Source organism: Lytechinus variegatus, chromosome 13, assembly GCF_018143015.1.
Source record: "Lytechinus variegatus isolate NC3 chromosome 13, Lvar_3.0, whole genome shotgun sequence".
NCBI classification, from domain to species: Eukaryota; Metazoa; Echinodermata; class Echinoidea; order Temnopleuroida; family Toxopneustidae; genus Lytechinus; species Lytechinus variegatus.
The window spans coordinates 26,815,987-26,836,903 of NC_054752.1; the positions used below are offsets into that span (position 1 = coordinate 26,815,987).

General features: G+C 34.4%; 1 protein-coding gene across 1 annotated transcript; it reads left to right on the forward strand.

Annotated features, from left to right (window-relative positions):
- Positions 1-244: 244 nt before the first annotated feature.
- On the forward strand, positions 245-20,532 carry LOC121425989 (3-ketoacyl-CoA thiolase B, peroxisomal-like; the record flags this gene model as incomplete). Its single annotated transcript, XM_041622118.1, has 10 exons — positions 245-405; positions 1,527-1,649; positions 11,889-11,987; positions 13,455-13,535; positions 15,676-15,772; positions 16,137-16,230; positions 16,471-16,650; positions 17,638-17,693; positions 17,944-18,089; positions 19,465-20,532. Coding segments are annotated over 10 exons (1,113 nt in total), but the record flags the coding sequence as incomplete, so codon positions are not given.
- Between the last annotated feature and the right edge of the window lie 385 nt (positions 20,533-20,917).

The window sequence follows — 20,917 nt, forward strand, 5'->3', positions numbered from 1 at the left end:
ACAAAAAAGTTTCAAGTATTCATTCTTTATTTTGAATCATGGACTGGAATGAATAACTTACAAGACTTCATTATAATGGTAGATCTGGAAAAGTATGAAATAAACTAAATTTATGTCCATTTGATTTAACATCCCGAATTGTAAGCAACATCTATTGATTTTGGTAATTAAAATGCTTTTTTTAATAGTACCTTTAACTTTTTATTTTCTTTAATAGTCATGAAATTTAACCTTTCCCCTTTTTTTTAGGACACCAGTTCGTGCTGATGATTTACTAGCTGCAGCTTTCAAAGGAGTACTTGATGAGACGAAGATCTCCCCGGACAGACTGGGTGACATTGTTGTTGGGAATGTTCTTTTACCAGGTGGAGGGGCAATCCAAGCCAGATTTGCCCAGTTCTACAGGTGAGTGAATAAGTTATTTTAAAACAGAAATTATTGAAGTCCTTTCTTATTAATTTTTTCCTCATCGAATTGACAACATTTTTCATATGTATGCTCTAGGTGATCAAAGGTTTTTTTTTTTTTTTAATGAACTGTAACACTCGCTGTGCCTGGGTTGAGTGAGGCAAATGTAGAATGATGTCTTGCTGAGCAGCATAGTTGCAATGGGATATAGACCCTGTACCGTGTAATCTACACATCCACCAGGCTGTAACATCTCTTTAATGCTTCTTGATTAATTTTCATGGGTAAATCATGAATGTTATAAATCAAGAATATTAGAGGTGTTTGATCATTTTTTAACAATGCTATAGCAAAGGGAAAACCAATTCTTGTGATTGTTCAATCATTTTGTATGATTTTGTCAGTATTCCACAGAGAAGCTGACAGAGAGTAAATTATCACATATTATTTTTGCTTATATTTATGTTCTTTTGTATTCTTTCTGTTATTGATACTTTGCGATATTAATCAAATTATTTGTCAGTATTATTCAGGGTACTATTTCATAAAAAGAATTATTACAATGCACAATCTCTATATCAAAGTGAATGATTTCAGTAGTTTTTAACCATATTATAACAAGTTTTATGAAACAAGCCCCAAATGTGATTGGAAAATTGCTAAAAACATAAAATTCAAAATCTTTATTTTGTTCATTTGTTGACAGCGGTATCCCAGAACCAGTACCAATCAATACAGAGATAAAGTTGATAAAATCTTTATTTTTTTTATTTTATTAAATGTTCTTTGTCAGTCATTGAATTATATTTTGTTATTCCTTTATCAAATTATTCAGTATACCCAGTTGTGTGTCTGGGCAAGTTGGGTGTCTGGACAATTGATTTTGAACAGCCATTTTAAAAAGTTAACAAGCAAAGTTTCATCAATAGTGCAAAGTCTTCCACAAAACTGAAAAAAATAATTATGTCTGTTTAATTGATATTTTTTGTGCAATCCAACTTTAGACAAAAGAGAAGGTTTCAAAATTTTAAAGTGTCTGGACACCCAACCCCCCATCCTATTTTCCAACCTTTGTAAGTATTGTGATCCACCCTTTATTTTTGTCCATTTGTTTACAGTGGTATTCCAGAGTCAGTACCGGTTAACACAGTCAATAGACAATGTTCGTCTGGTCTTCAAGCTTTTATGAATGCAGCAGGTGGGATCAAGAGTGGTGTCTATGATGTCGCTTTGGCTGGAGGGTAAGAATCACCCATCGGGGATTTTTTTCGCGAGACAGGAGATTTCTCAATGTACGGCCATTCTTTGTCGCGCGTGTGACTGAAATTATGACAAACCTTGACTTTATTTAGTAATGAATCTACAAATTTTCATGGTGATTTTGAAAGTTTTTATTTTCATTATAAATTATTAAGAATTTCAAAATGAAATTAAACTTTCAAAATTATGCTTCTGTGTGAACTCACACACGTGACCTACTTCTTTTGACCTCTGTCCTTGAACTTGTATTTAATGAGACAGCAAAAAATATTTCCAATAATGTTATATACATACTTAATGTCTGAAAAATATTGATTCATAACTTAAGCCAAGATTTGTCATAATGACAAACAATGGCCCTATACAGGAATTGATCTGGTTTATCATAATCATTTTGATGGGAGAATTTGAGTCTTATTATTGATTGCAATGGAATCTAAAGAGAAACTCCATCAGTATAACAAATTTGGTTTGATCCAATCAAAAATAAATGAAAGAAGCATTACTGAATGTGTGACACGAGTTCCATCAATGCATTTATTTGAATTTGAAAGTTGTAATTTTGTGACATCATATGCGAACAGCTCTCCTATGCACATTTTCTCAGTCAGTTTTGGTTGCTTTGATTTACTTTGAAATATGCAGATATCTATATTCTGAGCTTTGATATTCCATGACCAAAATCTGATATGTGATATTTGTTTCAAATGTTTTTAATTGTAATTTGAATGAAATCATTTGCAAAGTAGTCTGTAAACCATTCAAGAAAAAGTATGGGCTGACGTCTGGCTGGGCACTTAATATTTATTTTTGTTTATAGTTCCTATGAATATGAGAATTACATGTTAGTAGACAGTTGGGAATTTGAAATTTTGAACAGGAAATTAACTCTGGCTTTCAGGAAATATTGATACCTGAATGAACTAAGTAAAATGTTGAGCTACATAGCCGTAGCTCTCACCATTAGATTACACCATCTGAAATTGACAGTTTTTTAATCCTTGTTTGAGCCAGTGTTGAATCCATGAGCAGGGGTGATAGAGAGGCTCGATTTCGAGATCAGAACCCACGAGTCCAAGAGTTTGCCAATTCTAGAGACTCCCTTATTCCTATGGGGTGAGACACTACCTTTGATTCAGCAATCATCTTGATGTGAACGGCTCACCAGCAATTTTCATTGCCGGCATATTTATGCACACTATAAAGCAATTTACTACCTGCAAATTTACCATCCCACCTTAATTGCCACTATACTTTGCTGTTGCTCGTAATGCTTTATCACTCTCTCTAGAAATATGCAGGTTCTCCTTTGGTATTTTTTGTTGCAACAACACTGACGGCTTTCCCTTTCAATGAAAGAAACTCTCAAACACCCTGTTACACCCACAAATGTAATAATCGCCCACAAATGTAATAACGCCCACAAATGTAATAACACTTTACCCACAAATGTAATAACGCCCACAAATGTAATAACACTTTACCCACAAATGTAATAATTTCACCCACAAATGTAATAATGCACTTTACCCACAAATGTAATAATTTTTGATCGCCCACAAATGTAATAATGACTTTACCCACAAATGTAATAAATTTGAAGGGATTTTTGGCGAATCCGTTCTAAGCTAAAATCGTATAGTAATGCGTTCATTTAGCACAAAAGTGCAAAGTCTAATTTCCTGACCCGGTTAATTAACAAATTATAATATAAGTCCAAAGTCTTTATTCCAAACCCGGTTTTTTTTTAAATTATAATATAAATCCAAAGTCTTTATTCCAGACCCGGTTGTTTCAAAAATTATAATATAAATCCAAAGTCTTTATTCCAGACCCGGTTGTTTCGAAAATAATAATATGAGCCCAAAGTCTTTATTCCAGACCCGGTTGTTTCAAAAATAATAATATGAGCCCAAAGTCTTTATTCCAGACCCGGTTGTTTAGAAAATAATAATATAAATCCAAAGTCTTTATTCCAGACCCGGTTGTTTAGAAAATAATCATATGATTCAAAAGTCTTTATTCCAGACCCGATTGTTTCAAAAATTATAATATAAGTCCAAAGTCTTTTTCCAGACCCTGTTGTTTCAAAAATTATAATATAAATCAAAAGTCTTTATTCCAGGCCCGATTGTTTAGAAAACAATAATATAAGTCCAAAGTCTTTATTCCAGATCCGGTTGTTTAGAAAATAATCATATGATCCAAAAGTCTTTATTCCAGACCCGATTGTTTCAAAAATGAAAATATAAGTCCAAAGTCTTTTCTCCAGACCCGGTTGTTTCAAAAAATAATAATATAAATCCAAAGTCTTTATTCCAGACCCGGTTGTTTCAAAAATATTAATATGAGCCCAAAGTCTTTATTCCAGACCCGGTTGTTTAGAAAATAATAATGTAAATCCAAAGTCTTTATTCCAGACCCGGTTGTTTAGAAAATAATCATATGATCCAAAAGTCTTTATTCCAGACCCGATTGTTTCAAAAATGATAATGTAAGTCCAAAGTCTTTTTCCAGACCCTGTTGTTTCAAAAATTGTAATATAAATCAAAAGTCTTTATTCCAGACCCGGTCGTTTAAAAAATAATAACATAAGTCCAAAGTCTTTATTCCAGACCCGTTTGTTTAAAAAATAATTATATGAGCCAAAAGTCTTTATTCCAGACCCGATTGTTTCAAACATGATAATATAAGTCCAAAGTCTTTATTCCAGACCCGGTTGTTTAAAAAATAATAATGCAAGTCCAAAGTCTTTTTCCAGACCCTGTTGTTTCAAAAATTGTAATATAAATCAAAAGTCTTTATTCCAGACCCGGTCGTTTAAAAAATAATAACATAAGTCCAAAGTCTTTATTCCAGACCCGTTTGTTTAAAAAATAATTATATGAGCCAAAAGTCTTTATTCCAGACCCGATTGTTTCAAACATGATAATATAAGTCCAAAGTCTTTATTCCAGACCCGGTTGTTTAAAAAATAATAATGCAAGTCCAAAGTCTTTTTCCAGACCCTGTTGTTTCAAAAATCATGATATGAATCCAAAATCTTTTTTCCAGACCCGGTTGTTTCAAAAATATTAATATGAGCCCAAAGTCTTTATTCCAGACCCGGTTGTTTAGAAAATAATAATGTAAGTCCAAAGTCTTTATTCCAGACCCGGTTGTTTAGAAAATAATCATATGATCCAAAAGTCTTTATTCCAGACCCGATTGTTTCAAAAATGATAATGTAAGTCCAAAGTCTTTTTCCAGACCCGGTTGTTTAAAAAAATAATAATATAAATCCAAAGTCTTTATTCCAGACCCGGTTGTTTCAAAAATATTAATATGAGCCCAAAGTCTTTATTCCAGACCCGGTTGTTTAGAAAATGATAATGCAAGTCCAAAGTCTTTTTCCAGACCCTGTTGTTTCAAAAATCATGATATGAATCCAAAATCTTTTTTCCAGACCCGGTTGTTTAAAAAAATCATGATATAAATCCAAAGTCTTTATTCCAGACCCGGTTGTTTAGAAAATAATCATATGATCCAAAAGTCTTTATTCCAGACCCGATTGTTTCAAACATGATAATATAAGTCCAAAGTCTTTATTCCAGACCCGGTTGTTTAAAAAATAATAATGCAAGTCCAAAGTCTTTTTCCAGACCCTGTTGTTTCAAAAATCATGATATGAATCCAAAATCTTTTTTCCAGACCCGGTTGTTTAAAAAAATCATGATATAAATCCAAAATCTTTTTTCTTAATGATATTCCAGTGGAATAAAAATGAGAATCGAGCTTAGTCTTTTCTCCAGACGCTAATTGTAAATTGAAAATCAAGCATAGTCTTTGCTCCAGACCCGGTAACTAAAAGCTGGAACTTTATAGTAATGTGTTTATATAGCACAAAAATGCGAAAAAAAATTTCCAGACCCGGTTAATTAAAAAATTATAAGTCCAAAGTGTTTTTTCCAGACCCATTTATTTAAAAAATTATAATAATTATAAAAAACAAAGACCCACGATCCTATTTATGTTGAATAACATGGAAATGTAGCGTAGTCTTTCTGTCAGACCCAGTTATAAAAGTCATTAAAACACAACAACAACAACAAAACAAAGACCCAGCAACCATTAAAGGTCAAGTCCTCTTCAGAAAAATGTTGATTTGAATCAATAGAGAAAAATCAGACAAGCACAATGCTGAAAATTTCATCAAAATCGGATGTAAAATTTATGACATTTCAAAGTTTCACTTATTTTTAACAAAATATTTATATGAACGAGCCAGCTACATCCAAATGAGAGAGTCGATGATGTCACTCACTATTTCTTTTGGTTTTAATTGTTTGAATTATACATTATTTCAATTTTTACGAATTTGACGATTAGGACCTCCTTGCCTAAAGCACAAAATGTTAAAATAATAAATTTCCACGTGTTGCAGGGAGGAATGAAACTTCATTTCACATGACAATGACGAGAAAATAAAAATATATCATATTTCATTTAAGAAAATACAAAAGAAATAGTGAGTGAGTGATGTCATCAGTTCCGCATTTGCATACCGACCGAGATGTGCATATAACTGTTTTGTGAAATGAAGCGAAACATTAAAATGCCATAATTTTCTTATTTCACATCCGATTTTGATGAAATTTTCAGTGTTATGCTTGTTGAATTTTTCTCTTTTTATTCAAATCAAGTTTTTGTTGGGGTGGACTTGTCCTTTAAAAAAATAATTTCTTGTACATTCCTTCCTTTTTTCTATGAAAAAACCTAAATAACAAAACATTTAAATACATATGAAAAAAACCTGAGAAATAAGATATCAGTAAACAATAGGGGGATTACTTCCCGAAAACGATAAAGTTGTTGATTGACGATCTATGATATATTATATAAAAGAAAAACATTCTAACAAGAGGGGATAACCATTCCATTCAATGTTTTTGTTTGGCAATAAGTCATGATTGACTATTTTTGCCACCCACTGTATGAGAAGTAGGGTAGCAATTTTTTTTAGTATTATTTTTATTACTTCTTTTTGTCTCACCTGCATAGCAGAGTGAGACTATAGGCGCCGCTTTTCTGACGGCGGCGGCGTCAACATCAAATCTTAACCTAAGGTTAAGTTTTTGAAATGACATCATAACTTAGAAAGTATATGAACCTAGTTCATGAAACTTAGCCATAAGGTTAATCAAGTATTACTTAACATCCTATTAGAGTTTCATGTCACATGACTAAGGTCAAAGGTCATTTAGGGTCAATGAACTTAGACCATTTTGGGGGAATCAACATCAAAATCTTAACCTGAGGTTAAGATTTTGAAATATCATAACTTAGAAAATATATAGACCTGGTTCATTAAACTTAGACATAAGGTTAATCAAGTATCACTGAACATCCTCTGTGCATTTTAGGTCACATGACCAAGGTCAAAGGTCAATAAACTTTGGCCATAATGGGGGTATCTGTTGAATTACCATCATAACTTTGCAAGTTTATTGATCTGACTTTTGAAACTTGGACATAAGAGTAATAAAGTATCACTAAATATCCTGTGCAAGTTTCAGGTCACATGATCAAGGTCAAAGGTCATGTGAGGTCAATGAATTTTGGCCACATTGTTTTTTTTTTGTTGAATTACCATCCTATCTCTGTAAGTGTATTGGTCTACTTCATAAAACATGGAAATAAGAGTAACCAAGTATCACTTAACATCTTGTGCGAGTTATAGTAGTTTTCAAAGTCAGCACTGCTGCTATGTTGAATCGCGTGATGCAGGTGAGATGGTCAGAGGCATTCCACTTGTTTATTATTATTATTTCTTGTATATTCATTCCTTTTTTTATGAAAAAAAAACACAAAACCTTTAAATACATATAAAACAAAAAACTGAGGAATAAGATATCAGCACACAATATGGGGATTACTTCCCGTAAACGATAAGGTTGTTGATCGACGATCTATGAGATATTATATTAAGAAAATCATTCTAACAAGAGGGGATAACGTTTTAACAAGTTCTTCGGTACTTTAAATTTTCAGTGTCCCAAGCACCATTTGTAATATATTCAGCATTTTTTTTTATTACTTACAATTCCAATAATCTCAGTGGCCTAAGATATATTTTCTGGGGTTATAAGTAAAGAGAGAGAGAGAGAGAGAGAGAGGATTTATGTGATCAAGAAGTGATAAGATAGGAAAAAAACTGATTTGAAATGACTGAGAGAGAGACAGGCAAAGAAAGAAGAGCCCCCTCCCACACCCGTACTATAGTTACGGAGTTAGGCTGTCCCGTCGGTGGATTCAGGTCCATCAATATCTTGAGGTTTAATCTTTCCAGGGGGCAAACGTGTGTGTGTTTGAGTTTTGTCAGACGTGTCTCAATCAGATATGATTATTTACGTCTGGGACCGACCTTTAACGTCACCATCCGAAAGACGTGACCAGGGCTCGAACCTCTGCATCAATTTGTAACTTCCCCACATAGCTTGGATTACAGGCGCACGCCACAACGCCCAGTCTTTAAATATGGTGTAGTCTTTGCTCTAGACCCATGCAGTTATTTCAAAATAGGAAATTATTAGAAACGATAAAAACAGACAAACAATATTAACAAAGACGCCACAACATCATTGATGTAGAATAAGGTTGTTGTTGTTGTTATTTTGGGTTTTTAAGGCGCGTACCATTCAGATCTGAATATTGACGCCTTTTATTAATTTGACGTTTTTGTGGTATGCCTTATCACAGGGTTTTATATTTTGGGAGATGCTGGTGTCTAAGTTTTTAGATTAATCTTTTGCTTAATTTGTATTTTAAGAGAACTGGATGTGGGGGTAAAGACAACTCTCTAAACCCAAGCATTTTAACTGGGTTTAATTTTAAAGATTGGTCTTAGCTTTGATTTTTTTTTCAATATTTGTTTATCTTATAAATAGCTGGGTCTAGACGAAGGTCTAAGCATAATAATAATGTTATTTAACAGGAATAAGAATATGACAAAGTCTTATGTTTTTAAGATTGTTTGAATTAATTTCTAAATGACTGGGTCTGGAATAGAGACAACGCTCTAAACATGTGCTTTTGTACTTGGTCTTAATTTGGAGGATTGTTGGTTCTTAGATTCGTTGTTGGGGGTTGGGTTTTATTGTTTTTTTATTCTTGAAATAATTGTGTCTGCAGGAAAGTCTACAATCGATCTCCATGTTATTCCACAGTAGTTAGATTATTGGGTATTTGTTTTAGACAATTTTATTTTTAAATAATAACCAAGTCTGGAAAATTGACGTTTTCTTTGCAAATGCATAATTACAATGTTTTGTAGGGGTCTTAGTATTGTTATACAAAAGAATGTGGGTGTGGGGTACAGACATATTTTTTACTGGGTGTAACTTTTGAAAACTGGTTTTAGATTTGATTTTCTTTTTTAATTCATTTCTTAGATAACCTGGTCTGGAGGAAAGAGTACGCTTTACAACTCATGTTATTCCAAGAGAATATGATAGGGTCTTATGTTAGAAGATTTTTTTTCGTAATTTTTGTAATGATTAGGTCTGGAATAAAGACAACATTCTAAACCTCTTTTTAAAAACATGTTCTTAGGTTCAAGGATTGCTTGGTGTTAGATTTGGAGTTATTTATATTTTTACTCTTAGCCTTATTTTGAAAAACAAATGACTGGGTCTGGCTGAATGACTACGCTATATGTCCATGTTATCCAGCATTAATAAGATTATGGGGTCTTTTGTTGTTGTTGTTGTATTGTTATTTACAATTTTTGAATAACAGGGTTTGGAGAAAAGGCTAAGCTCGATTTTCTTTTTTTCCACCGGAATATCATTATGGTATCTTAGTTTGGACTTATATTATAATTTTTGAAATAACTGGGTCTGGAAAAAAAGACTTTGGACTTACATTATAATTTTTGAAACTACTGCGTCTGGAAAAGACTTTGGTCTTTTGTGCTATATAAAGGCATTACTATAGGGTTTTAGTTTTTAGTTTTAAATAACCGGGTCTGGAGAAAAGACTATGCTTGATTCTCAATTTACTCATAGCGCGTATATTTACAATACGTTCAGTATCATTTAAAACAACAACAAAGACTTTGATTCCACCAGTTTTAATTAACTGGGTCTGGAGAGAAGACTAGGCTCGATTCTCATTTTTATTCCACTGGAACATCATTATCGTATCTTAGTTTGGACTTATATCATAATATTTGAAACAATCGGGTCTGGAATAAAGACTTTGGACTTATATTATTATTTTTTAAACAACCGGGTCTGGAATAAAGACTTTGGATTTATATCATAATTTTTGAAACAACAGGGTCTGGAAAAAGACTTTGGATTTATATTATAATTTTTGAAACAACCGGGTCTAGTGAAAAGACTTTGGACTTATATTATCATTTTTGAAACAATCGGGTCTGGAATAAAGACTTTAGGCTCATATGATTATTTTTTAAACAACCGGGTCTGGAATAAAGACTTTGTACTTATATCATAATTTTTGAAACAACCGGGTCTGGAATAGAGACTTTGGGCTCATATTATTATTTTTGAAACAACCGGGTCTGGAATAAAGACTTTGGGCTCATGTTATTATTTTTGAAACAACCGGGTCTGGAATAAAGACTTTGGATTTATATTATAATTTTTGAAACAATAGGGTCTGGAAAAAGACTTTGGATTTATATTATAATTTTTGAAACAACCGGGTCTGGTGAAAAGACTTTGGACTTATATTATCATTTTTGAAACAATCGGGTCTGGAATAAAGACTTTAGGCTCATATGATTATTTTTTAAAACAACCGGGTCTGGAATAAAGACTTTGTACTTATATCATAATTTTTTAAACAACCGGGTCTGGAATAAAGACTTTGGGCTCATATTATTATTTTTTAAACAACCGGGTCTGGAATAAAGACTTTGGGCTCATGTTATTATTTTTGAAACAACCGGGTCTGGAATAAAGACTTTGGATTTATATTATAATTTTTGAAACAACCAAGTCTGGAAAAAGACTTTGGATTTATATTATAATTTTTTAAACAACCGGGTCTGGAATAAAGACTTTGAACTTATATTATCATTTTTGAAACAATCGGGTCTGGAGAAAAGACTTTGGACTTATACTATCATTTTTGAAAGAACTGGGTCTGGAATAAAGACTTTGGACTTATATTATTATTTTTTAAACAACTGGGTCTGGAATAAAGACTTTGGATTTATATTATAATTTTTGAAACAACCGGGTCTGGAATAAAGACTTTTGATTTATATTATAATTTTTGAAACAACTGGGTCTGGAGAAAAGACTTTGGACTTATATTATCATTTTGAAACAATCGGGTCTGGAATAAAGACTTTAGGCTCATATGATTATTTTTTAAATAACCGGGTCTGGAATAAAGACTTTGTACTTGTATTATAATTTTTTAAACAACCGGGTCTGGAGTAAAGACTTTGGATTTATATTATAATTTTTTAAACAACCGGGTCTGGAATAAAGACTTTGGATTTATGTTATAATTTGTTAATTAACCGGGTCAGGAAAAGAGACTTTGCACTTGTGTGCTATATGAACGCATTACTATACGATTTTAGTTCAAAACGGATTTGCCAAAAATCCCTTCAAATTTATTACATTTGTGGGTAAAGTCATTATTACATTTGTGGGCGATCAAAAATTATTACATTTGTGGGTAAAGTGCATTATTACATTTGTGGGTGAAATTATTACATTTGTGGGTAAAGTGTTATTACATTTGTGGGCGTTATTACATTTGTGGGTAAAGTGTTATTACATTTGTGGGCGTTATTACATTTGTGGGCGTTATTACATTTGTGGGTGCAACACACCCCCCCCTTCTATACATACATGTACGCTTGGACTTCAAAACATTTTTTCTCTCTCTCTCTTTTTTTCTTGTCCTCCTTTTTATGATTTCTTTTCATATATTTTCCTTTCCTCGTTTACCTCTTCTCTTCATCACTCATTTCATATTTTCTCACTGCATGTCTCCTTCACTCACTTCCCGCCGCCACCCCCCCCCCCCCCCCCTTCCTATCTCTCTCTCTACTATCATTCACCCCTCTCTTGCTCTTTTCTTTTCCCCCTGCTTGCCCCTTCTTCCAATTCCCTTCTACTCAAATTTCTTTTTTCACTCAATCTGTGTCTCTTTCACCCTACCATCCATCTCTCTCTGTACCCTCAAACATGCAGCGTCGAGTCGATGACCCGATCACAGATGTACCAAGGTGAAGACCTCAATCCCAGAGTCATGCTTGATCAGACCACCAAAGATTGCCTAATTCCCATGGGGTAAGCCAAAAACTAAAATCATCTTTTAATTATTTGGTCGGGTTAACTGTGTCAAGGCTCCAGAAGAATACAGTGGTGCTAAATAACTAGTGAACCCCAGCATAAAATGAACACATTTAAAGTGTTCAAGTTTTGCTGTATTTCAGATATATGAAGTCAGGTGATAAAATATTACATACAATAAAGTTTGTTTCTCTGGGCTCGCCAATCATTGTAGTGTTGCTGTCTGCATTCAACACTCAGCATGAATGAGTGCATATTGTGGTGGGGTTCATCAACTTTTTAGCACAAGTGTTTGTATACACCAAAAGATTTTCTACTCATGATTTTCAAACTAAACGAACTATACACTCTAGAAAGCCCGTGGTCATTTCAACCACGTATTAAGTTAACTATATATGTATGCACTTTTGGTGCATGTTCTGAAATGGAAAACAAGGTCTATAAGATTAAGCTACATGTAGTAAGCAGAATATAATTTTTATGAAGACAAATGGAATCCTCAGCCTGGTTTGGAAGATCCCATTCACTCTACACTGGGTCCCATTTCACTTACATTTAAAAGAAAACTTACCATCATTATCACTACCATGCAAGGAAGCCTTGATGTAAATCAGCTACTGAACCAAATTCCATCACCATCAAGCTAGTGTCTCATGATGGCACTCCCTTTCAGATATTTTATTTTTCATTTTTTTCCCCTGATTTTTGCTTAGGTGATATATTGCTTGTTAAATTTTATAATTATCATTGATTGCAAAATTATGATTTTCGACCACATCGAGAACGAATATATTCAATCATGAAAATAACTTTGGATTTCCTTCCCACTCCTTAATTCCAACCATTGCACATATATGTATATAAAAGCAGACAAGACTTTCCCATTTAACTTGGCATTTTAACTTTCTCATTCTTTAATAGTTTAGTCACATTTACCTTTCATTATTGAATTTGCAGGGAAATATCATAATTCCATAAAATGTGATTTAATTGTTGATCTGTTAGTGTTTATTTCTATTCTTGAACAATTTCTATTTGTTTTTTTTTAACTCAGTAAGTCTGTGGTTTTAATATCTTTCATGTGTCATTCGACTGTATTTTTCTGTATCTAATGTGCACATTGTAATGTTTAACCTTTTCTATCATGACTGCTACATGTATAAAATACATGCATTTCAAACAAACAACAATGCAATGACTAAAGCGAACAAATAATCAATTAGATATCATTGTTTCTTTGAAGATCAACAATTACTTGTAAAATAAATGCAGTGATTTATTTTTAATCTGATTTTTAAAGATGAAGACGATCATACTTATACACTGTATTTTGTTCTAAAAAAGTTGTTGATACTTTTTCTCATTAATTTTTATAATTAAATGATGAATGTGTGTTTTTTCATCAGTTTCAGAATAAAAATATGATTAATTCCTCCTGTTTTCCTTTTTTTCTCTACACTAAAGCATAACATCTGAGAATGTTGCTGAGAAATTTGGTATATCAAGACAGGAACAGGACCAAATGGCATTAGACTCACAACTCAAGTAAGTTTGTGAATTGATAAAATCTCAGAAAGCAGATTTTATTTGAAAAATGCAATCCTAAGTTTTATTTTAATGGGGTAAATTTATATCAAAATATCTGGATACATGCATGTTTGCAGGGGAAAAAGTGGAAAGGAGCTTGGGGTGCCCTGGAATCTCCTTTTAAATAATGAATTGTAAAAATAATAACGCAGTTCTTGTATAGCGCATATCACATGTCATAACGTCCCTATGCGCTTCCAAAGGACTTGGATATTATTACCCTGGCTTTAGCCCCGAAGCCTTTTACAGCGCGGTTGCATTTCAAGGAATCAATTCCTACCAGGTACCCATTCATCTCACCTGGGTTGAGTGCAGCACAACGTGGATGAATTCCTTGCTGAAGGAAATTACGCCATGGCTGGGATTCAAACCCACGACCCTCTGTTTCAAAGTCAGAAGACTAATCCACTGGGCCACAACGCTCCATACACATTTATTAATGCTTGCATACACATTTATGTGAAAAAGGCCCTGTATTGATAACTTGCCTTGTTTTGCTTTTGGTATAAACCCACTTCTCAGGCATGGAGGGGATAGCTTCTTGCTATAATTCCAAAATTTAAACCTCAAAATGTTGTTGCTACCAAAAGTAGTAGCATTACCACTATACCTTTTGTGGGACTGAAGCCCTAGATCTAGTATAAAAATGTTGCAGTACTGTTATTCTCAGGCTCACTTTAACAATCTCAGATATCCCAAGGGGATGAAAGGTCATATTTAATCTTATTGGTATGGAGGGTATCATATCTCTTTCCCTCCGTTCAGATTGTTGTCAGAGAGGTAGGAAGATTTCCCCTGATTTGATCTTTTTACAACCAGTCTTTGAGTCTGTTCTCACTACGTTCCTAAAACTAGTTTACTGGAAACTAGTTAAACGCGTAGTGAGAACGATCAAAGCGGTCTTGGAAGCGATCTTCCAAACCAGTTTGGAAAACCACCTCGCGATGTAGTTTTCAAGATCGCTTTGCCTTGTTAAACTGGTTTTAGTGTAAGTGAGGACACTACCGTTCTTCGGGAAGCGATCTTCGCACATTTTGAGTGCGCTACTCCACACGACATGTGTAGAATGCCTATGCTGCGGTTTCGAATTTCGCACAAAACGTGTCACCCCACTGAGAGTGTTTCCATAGCAACAAGAGCGCTTTACATGAAGTGATTTTGAAAACCACTTTCGTGTGATCAAGTGGGAATGCTAGCAAAGCGATCTTCCAAAGTGGTTTCCTTAATCGGTTTCCAGTAAACTAGTTTTAGAAAGCGTAATGAGAACGGCCTCTTTGTGGCTCAGACACAGACTCCAAGATGTAGAGAGAATACCCAAGTGATATGTGTTCAATCTACTCTCAGGTTCTGCTCTCTCCTCCAATTTGTCCCTGAGCCTGTAGAAAAAAACAAGAGTCTCTTGCCCTTGGACAAAAGTCTGAACATGGTTTTACCCACATATGGGCCATATGAACTTTGCGTTTTGCTATACGGTACTGATCAAACATTTGAGTGCTTCGAGTAGCGTTTGTCATCTTGTATGAGCTCTGACAAGGGTAAATCATACAAGGTCACATTATGAATCTGGATGAAATTTTTTTGGAAAGAATCACAGAACTAAATCTTAGTAAAGGAATAGAACAGAAAACAATAGTTCTACAATGCTTTAAATCCAGATGATAGAAATAAGGAGGAAGAAAAGAAAGTTTGAGTTTGCTGATGTTTATTAGATTAGTTATTCAAAAAATATTTGTATAAAAAAAGAATGAAAATTGAAAATAGAGAATACTAAATTTATCAAAATAGATTTATGCCTTATATATATATATATATATGTGTGTGTGTGTGGGTGTGTGTGTGTGCGTGTGTGTGTGTATTTTAATGAATATTATATCGCTCTATCTTGTATCTGTATTATATCAGTATTTATCATCACCATTTTACATTATTTATTACTTATGATTTATGCATTATTTCACCTTCTCAAATCTATTACTTAATGAGTGTTTTGTTTTGCATAAGTTTTCACTTTAACAGTGTATTAATATTTTCATAATCACAATATATGCATGCTTACATGCCTAAATTTTAATAAACATTTTTATTATTATTATTGCAGAGCAGCAGCTGCACAGAAGAATGGGTACTTTGACAGAGAGATCATTCCTTTATCAACAATAATCCTTGACGAAGCAGGGCAAGAAAGGCCAATTACAGTGAGTATTTTCTCCTACAGTTCTGTCTTTCCTTGGCATTTTTGGTCTGTGATAGGTGTAAGTTTGGTTTTCACAGCCACTTTGCAAAGGATGTGACTCTTGCAAACAAAAATGGCAAAATCCAACATCCTTGCATTTCATACTCTTAAAAAAAGTCTGCTGGAGATATCCTGCATTCTGCCAATAATTGACAGACAAGTTATGCAAAGAGTCAATACATCAAAATACAAATGTTTGATTTGGTCATCTTGTAAAATTTGCATTCTTCATGTACACTAGTAGTACCTGCTTTCATTCTTCAATTAAAAAACAAAAATCCTTATAGCTTGTAATTTTTTCTTTGCCTTTTTCGTTCTTTTGTCAGGTAACCAAAGATGATGGTGTCCGTGGTAACACGACTATAGAAGGCCTAGCCAAACTCAAACCAGCGTTTTCCCCTGAAGGCACTACCACTGCAGGTAAACTGCCAATTCCAGTGGTATTGATTTTCTTTATGGAATAGAGAAGGCATAACTAAGGACCTCATTTATTGTGACCATGAAGCATCTCTTGTGAGAAAGTTGCTTGCAAAATATTTTGCTAACAAAATGTTATTTATCAACATACTGTATCAATGAGGGGTGTACTCTCTACTGTTTGGCTCTGTTATTTTGACTCCTCTTTAGTCTTTTCATTTTTACATTTTTCACCCTACATAGGCAACTCAAGTCAAGTAAGTGACGGTGCAGCAGCGGTGTTGGTAGCCAGTCGACAGGCTGCGGAGTCTCTAAGCCTACCCGTTATGGGTGTGTTAGTATCCTATGCTGTGGTAGGGGTTCCACCGTCCATCATGGGTATTGGTCCTGCCTACGCTATCCCAGAGGCATTGAAGAAGGCTGGTAAGACATTCTGAACTTTAATTTGCTTTGGTTTTAAGCTCATATAATAATGATAATGATGTTGATGATGATGATGATGATGATGATGATGGTGACAGTGATGATAATGATGGTAAATGATGATGATGATGATGATGGTGATGGTGATGGTGATGGTGATGATGATGATGATGATGGTGGTGGTGGTTGTGGTGATGATGATGGTGGTGGTGGTGATGATGATGATAATGATGATGATGATGATGGTGACGGTGATGATAATGATGATGATGGTGATGATGATGATGATGATTTTCTAGTATCCTATGCTGTGGTAGGGGTTCCACCGTCCATCATGGATATTGGTCCTGCCTATGCTATCCCTAAGGCTTTAAAGAACGTCGGTAAGACATTCCGAACTTGGTTTTAAGCTACATTGATAGATTAATAATAGTCACATTTATTTAGCGCTATAATACTTGATGCTTTGTTCATTATTATTTCTCTGGCCATCAAATCCTGGCATGCCTGCACACCACGTACATGTACGCACTTTCTCCACTCCCCGGGGAGCATTCCAAATAGAGTTCCAAGACCCAATTGCTAGGCATTCTACATAGGCTTTCACATCCTACCAGTTACCCTTTTAACCTCTGGGAGGAGTGTGGCAAAGTATTGATTAACACCTTGCCAAAGCAATTCAAGAAATCACAGCAAACATTTTTTTGATTTTTTAATTCAATTATTTTCTGAGCAGGTATTTCAAGATCAGGTTAGTTGTCATAATCTAATCGATTATGGATAGATGTTGTAAGTTTACATGAGATCGATAACAATAAAGGTTGTTTGTTCTGTTATGACCTTTAAATGTTTTTTTTAATGGACTTAGATTTAATTCAGTATCCAAAATGCATTATTTTTTTCTCAGTTTCCTTGCAATCTTTTCTGCATCTTTCTGTATTATGAAAATTAACCTTGTGTTATGTTCTATCATTGCTATTTATACAGGACTGACTATTGATGACATTGAAATCTTTGAGATAAATGAAGCTTTTGCAAGCCAGGTAAGTTAAAACAATGCACTATGATTTGGTGTTTGTGTCTGTTATGTTATAATTCCAGTATACCAAGCATTTGAAAATAATAATTTGTAATAGGGTCTCAGCGGCAGAACAGATTTTAATGAAACACTGCCAAGTAACATTTTTGGAGGGAAGGATATTGATAAAAGTGATTCCATAACTGCACGAGTAACAAAAGATGTCCCTCTTTTTCAAGAGAGTGATATTGGTTTTCATATCTATGATATTCCAGGCAACATATTGTGTACAGAAACTTGGTATACCCATGGAGAAGGTCAATCCTAATGGGGGCGCTATAGCACTTGGTCATCCGCTGGGCTGCACTGGGGCACGACAGATTGGTACACTACTACATGAGTTGGACCGCAGAGGAAACAGGTAAGCTCAATAGAAAGAGAAAATATATAATTTGCTGGTTTGGTAATAGAATGATAATAAAAAAAAAACTTTGCTATTTAACTCTTAGCTCTTTTTCACCTTGAGCACTCTACAGAGTGGATTTGGAAGTTTACAAGTCTCATTATTATTATTATTATTATAATAGCTGGATGTTTAAAGCGCTTTTTGCACGAGGATACAGAGCACTGCTATTATTACCCCGGCTATAGTTGTGCTGCCTACAGATGCTCTGGCGTTTGAGGAATTTCTTCCTCCTGGGTACCCATTCATCTCACCTGGGTTGAGTGCAGCACAATGTGGGTAAATTTCTTGCTGAAGGGAAACATGCCATTGCTGGGAATCGAACCCTAAATCACTTTGTAAGTTCTGTAATGGATTTTCATTTGATAAGGTTTGTTTTCTACTTCATATGAAAAGTTGTAGTGCTGATGAATCATCATATATTGAGCAGTACTCGAGATAAAAAAACCCATGAAAACGAAAATCCATAATTTATAGTTCGAAATAGACATGAAATGAAATACTCCGAAAATTTGCTTTGCCCAATTGATCGTGGGCCCAGCAGCCACTGTGCAGCGGCAGATCGACGAGGCTCTATCCCTTTAATAGTTGAACGCCAAACAGGGTAGCAGCAACTCCCATCTTTTAACGTCTTTTGGTCTGACGCGGCCGGGGTTCGAACCCCCGACCTCCTGGTTGTGAGACGGACACTCTACCAACTGAGCCAACACACCGGTATGATGGAAGTGTTGCATATTTACCGCCAGCCAGCTGGGTATGTTAAGGACTTATGTTGATCTTGTTCAAGGTAGTTAAGTGTATGATATTTTGCCTTTAGTTCAATCTGAATGTAACACCAAGGGCACGTTTCTTGAAAAATGGGGACACACTTCTAGACGGTAAATTGCCACTTCGTCTACCTCCAACTCATCCACTCACTACGTGGTCTACTTTCATTTAGTCTAATGCCATTCCATCCAACAGTTCGTCTAACAACCATTTGGTCCAATCATCACTTCGTCTAATCACCAGTTTGTGTATGACCATTTCGTCTCATAGCCAGTTGGCCTAATATCCATTTCGTTTTCATTCATTTTGCACACCTAACACCGAGTCCAATTCAACCAAATGGTATATGGACCAACTGTTTATTAGACGAAATGGTGAGTGGATGAATTGGCAATTAGACCGTGTGGATAGTGGACAAATTGATGGCAGGCCAACTGATAGTAGACGAGTTGGCAATTCGATGGATTGGAAATAAACCTTCTAGACTTTGTATTCTCAGCGGGAGAGTGGTACAATTAATACCATGTTATGACATTTGTTTTTTTACTTCTTTTGTGTATGACAGGGCCTATGGTGTAGTCTCCATGTGTATTGGTACTGGAATGGGTGCTGCTGCAGTATTCTACTACCCAGGGAAATAAAGACACAATTCAATCAAAACACACTCGAGTGCCATGCCTCTACCTGCCTTCAAAGACCACTCTTCCTGGACATGTTTCATGAAGTGACTAGTCAGTGAGTTTCACGGACTGAGCCAATCAGACGCAAGGATTTCAGTAGCTTATAACACATGTCAGGGAATCTGTTTGTTATAAATGCTTTATGACATCTCCACTTGCATGGTCTACGTATTTAGAAGAATGGACAATTTGTATTATTTTGTTTGTGATGAAATATGATTTATATGTACATTATGTGTCATCAATTTGGTATTAACCATGAATGTATATAAAGCTGTATGGGTATTCTACATGTAAATGAAAAGGGGTATTCTAAATACAAATTGAAATGTTGATGGTGTCTTCAAGAACTATGTGTCATGTTATGCAGATGCTTGATGACAATTAAGAAAATTTGTTAAAAATGAGGTAGCAGACAAATCGTGAGTTGTGCAGTCGCCTTTACTCAAGCTCTACACTCAGATATATATATTTTTTTTACTATATAAATGCTACCAAATAATTACTTTAACGTTTATAAACAGTTATCACTGAATTTCCTGTGTAAATTTAGTCTATGGATGGATGTTTGATTATGCCTAAAAGTAATTCTTTTAAAAATCTATGTCTCCAGTTTTATAATCATTGGTGCAATATACAGTACATGTACCATGAACCTTGCATATGATGTGCCAACATAATGTGAGCCTGAGGTTCTCAGTTGACCACATTTTTCAGCCATATTGGTGTTTGATGAGACATGTAGTGAGACCACTTTTTGATTATATACAGTATAACGATACACATTTTGTCGGCCTTGGCCTCAGCCCTAATTACTTGTACAAAGTCTGTGGTCTGGATGACAAGCCCAAACTCGCATACTTGAAGATAATGTTGATGATAATATGACAAAATGGTATTACACTGTTAAGAAGTAATGATGATATTGACTGACAAAATTTGATTTATATGGATTTGAAAAAAAAGAAACGATGGTTATCTCTGACATCATTTTACATTCTATCAGTGAGTTTTTCCCCCTGTAAATCATGGTTAAATTATTATGTCTGGATGTGCAGTATATTTTGTTATTTTAGTCAATAAGAAACATTTATTTTTCTTATAGTTATTTGCAAGGTTGATGGTAATTTGTAACAAAAATTTGATTCCATATTCCTGCCTTTATTTATGATCTTTTTATTTTACCATGCCATGAAATCAATTAAAGTACATTTACTTTTTAAAGGCAGAGATAAGAGGATTTCGACTTCTGCTTATTTTGTTGATAATGATGGAGGTTAGGGCGTTTCATGAAAATTATCACAAAGTTACAAACTGCTTCACGAGTGACTGAAAATG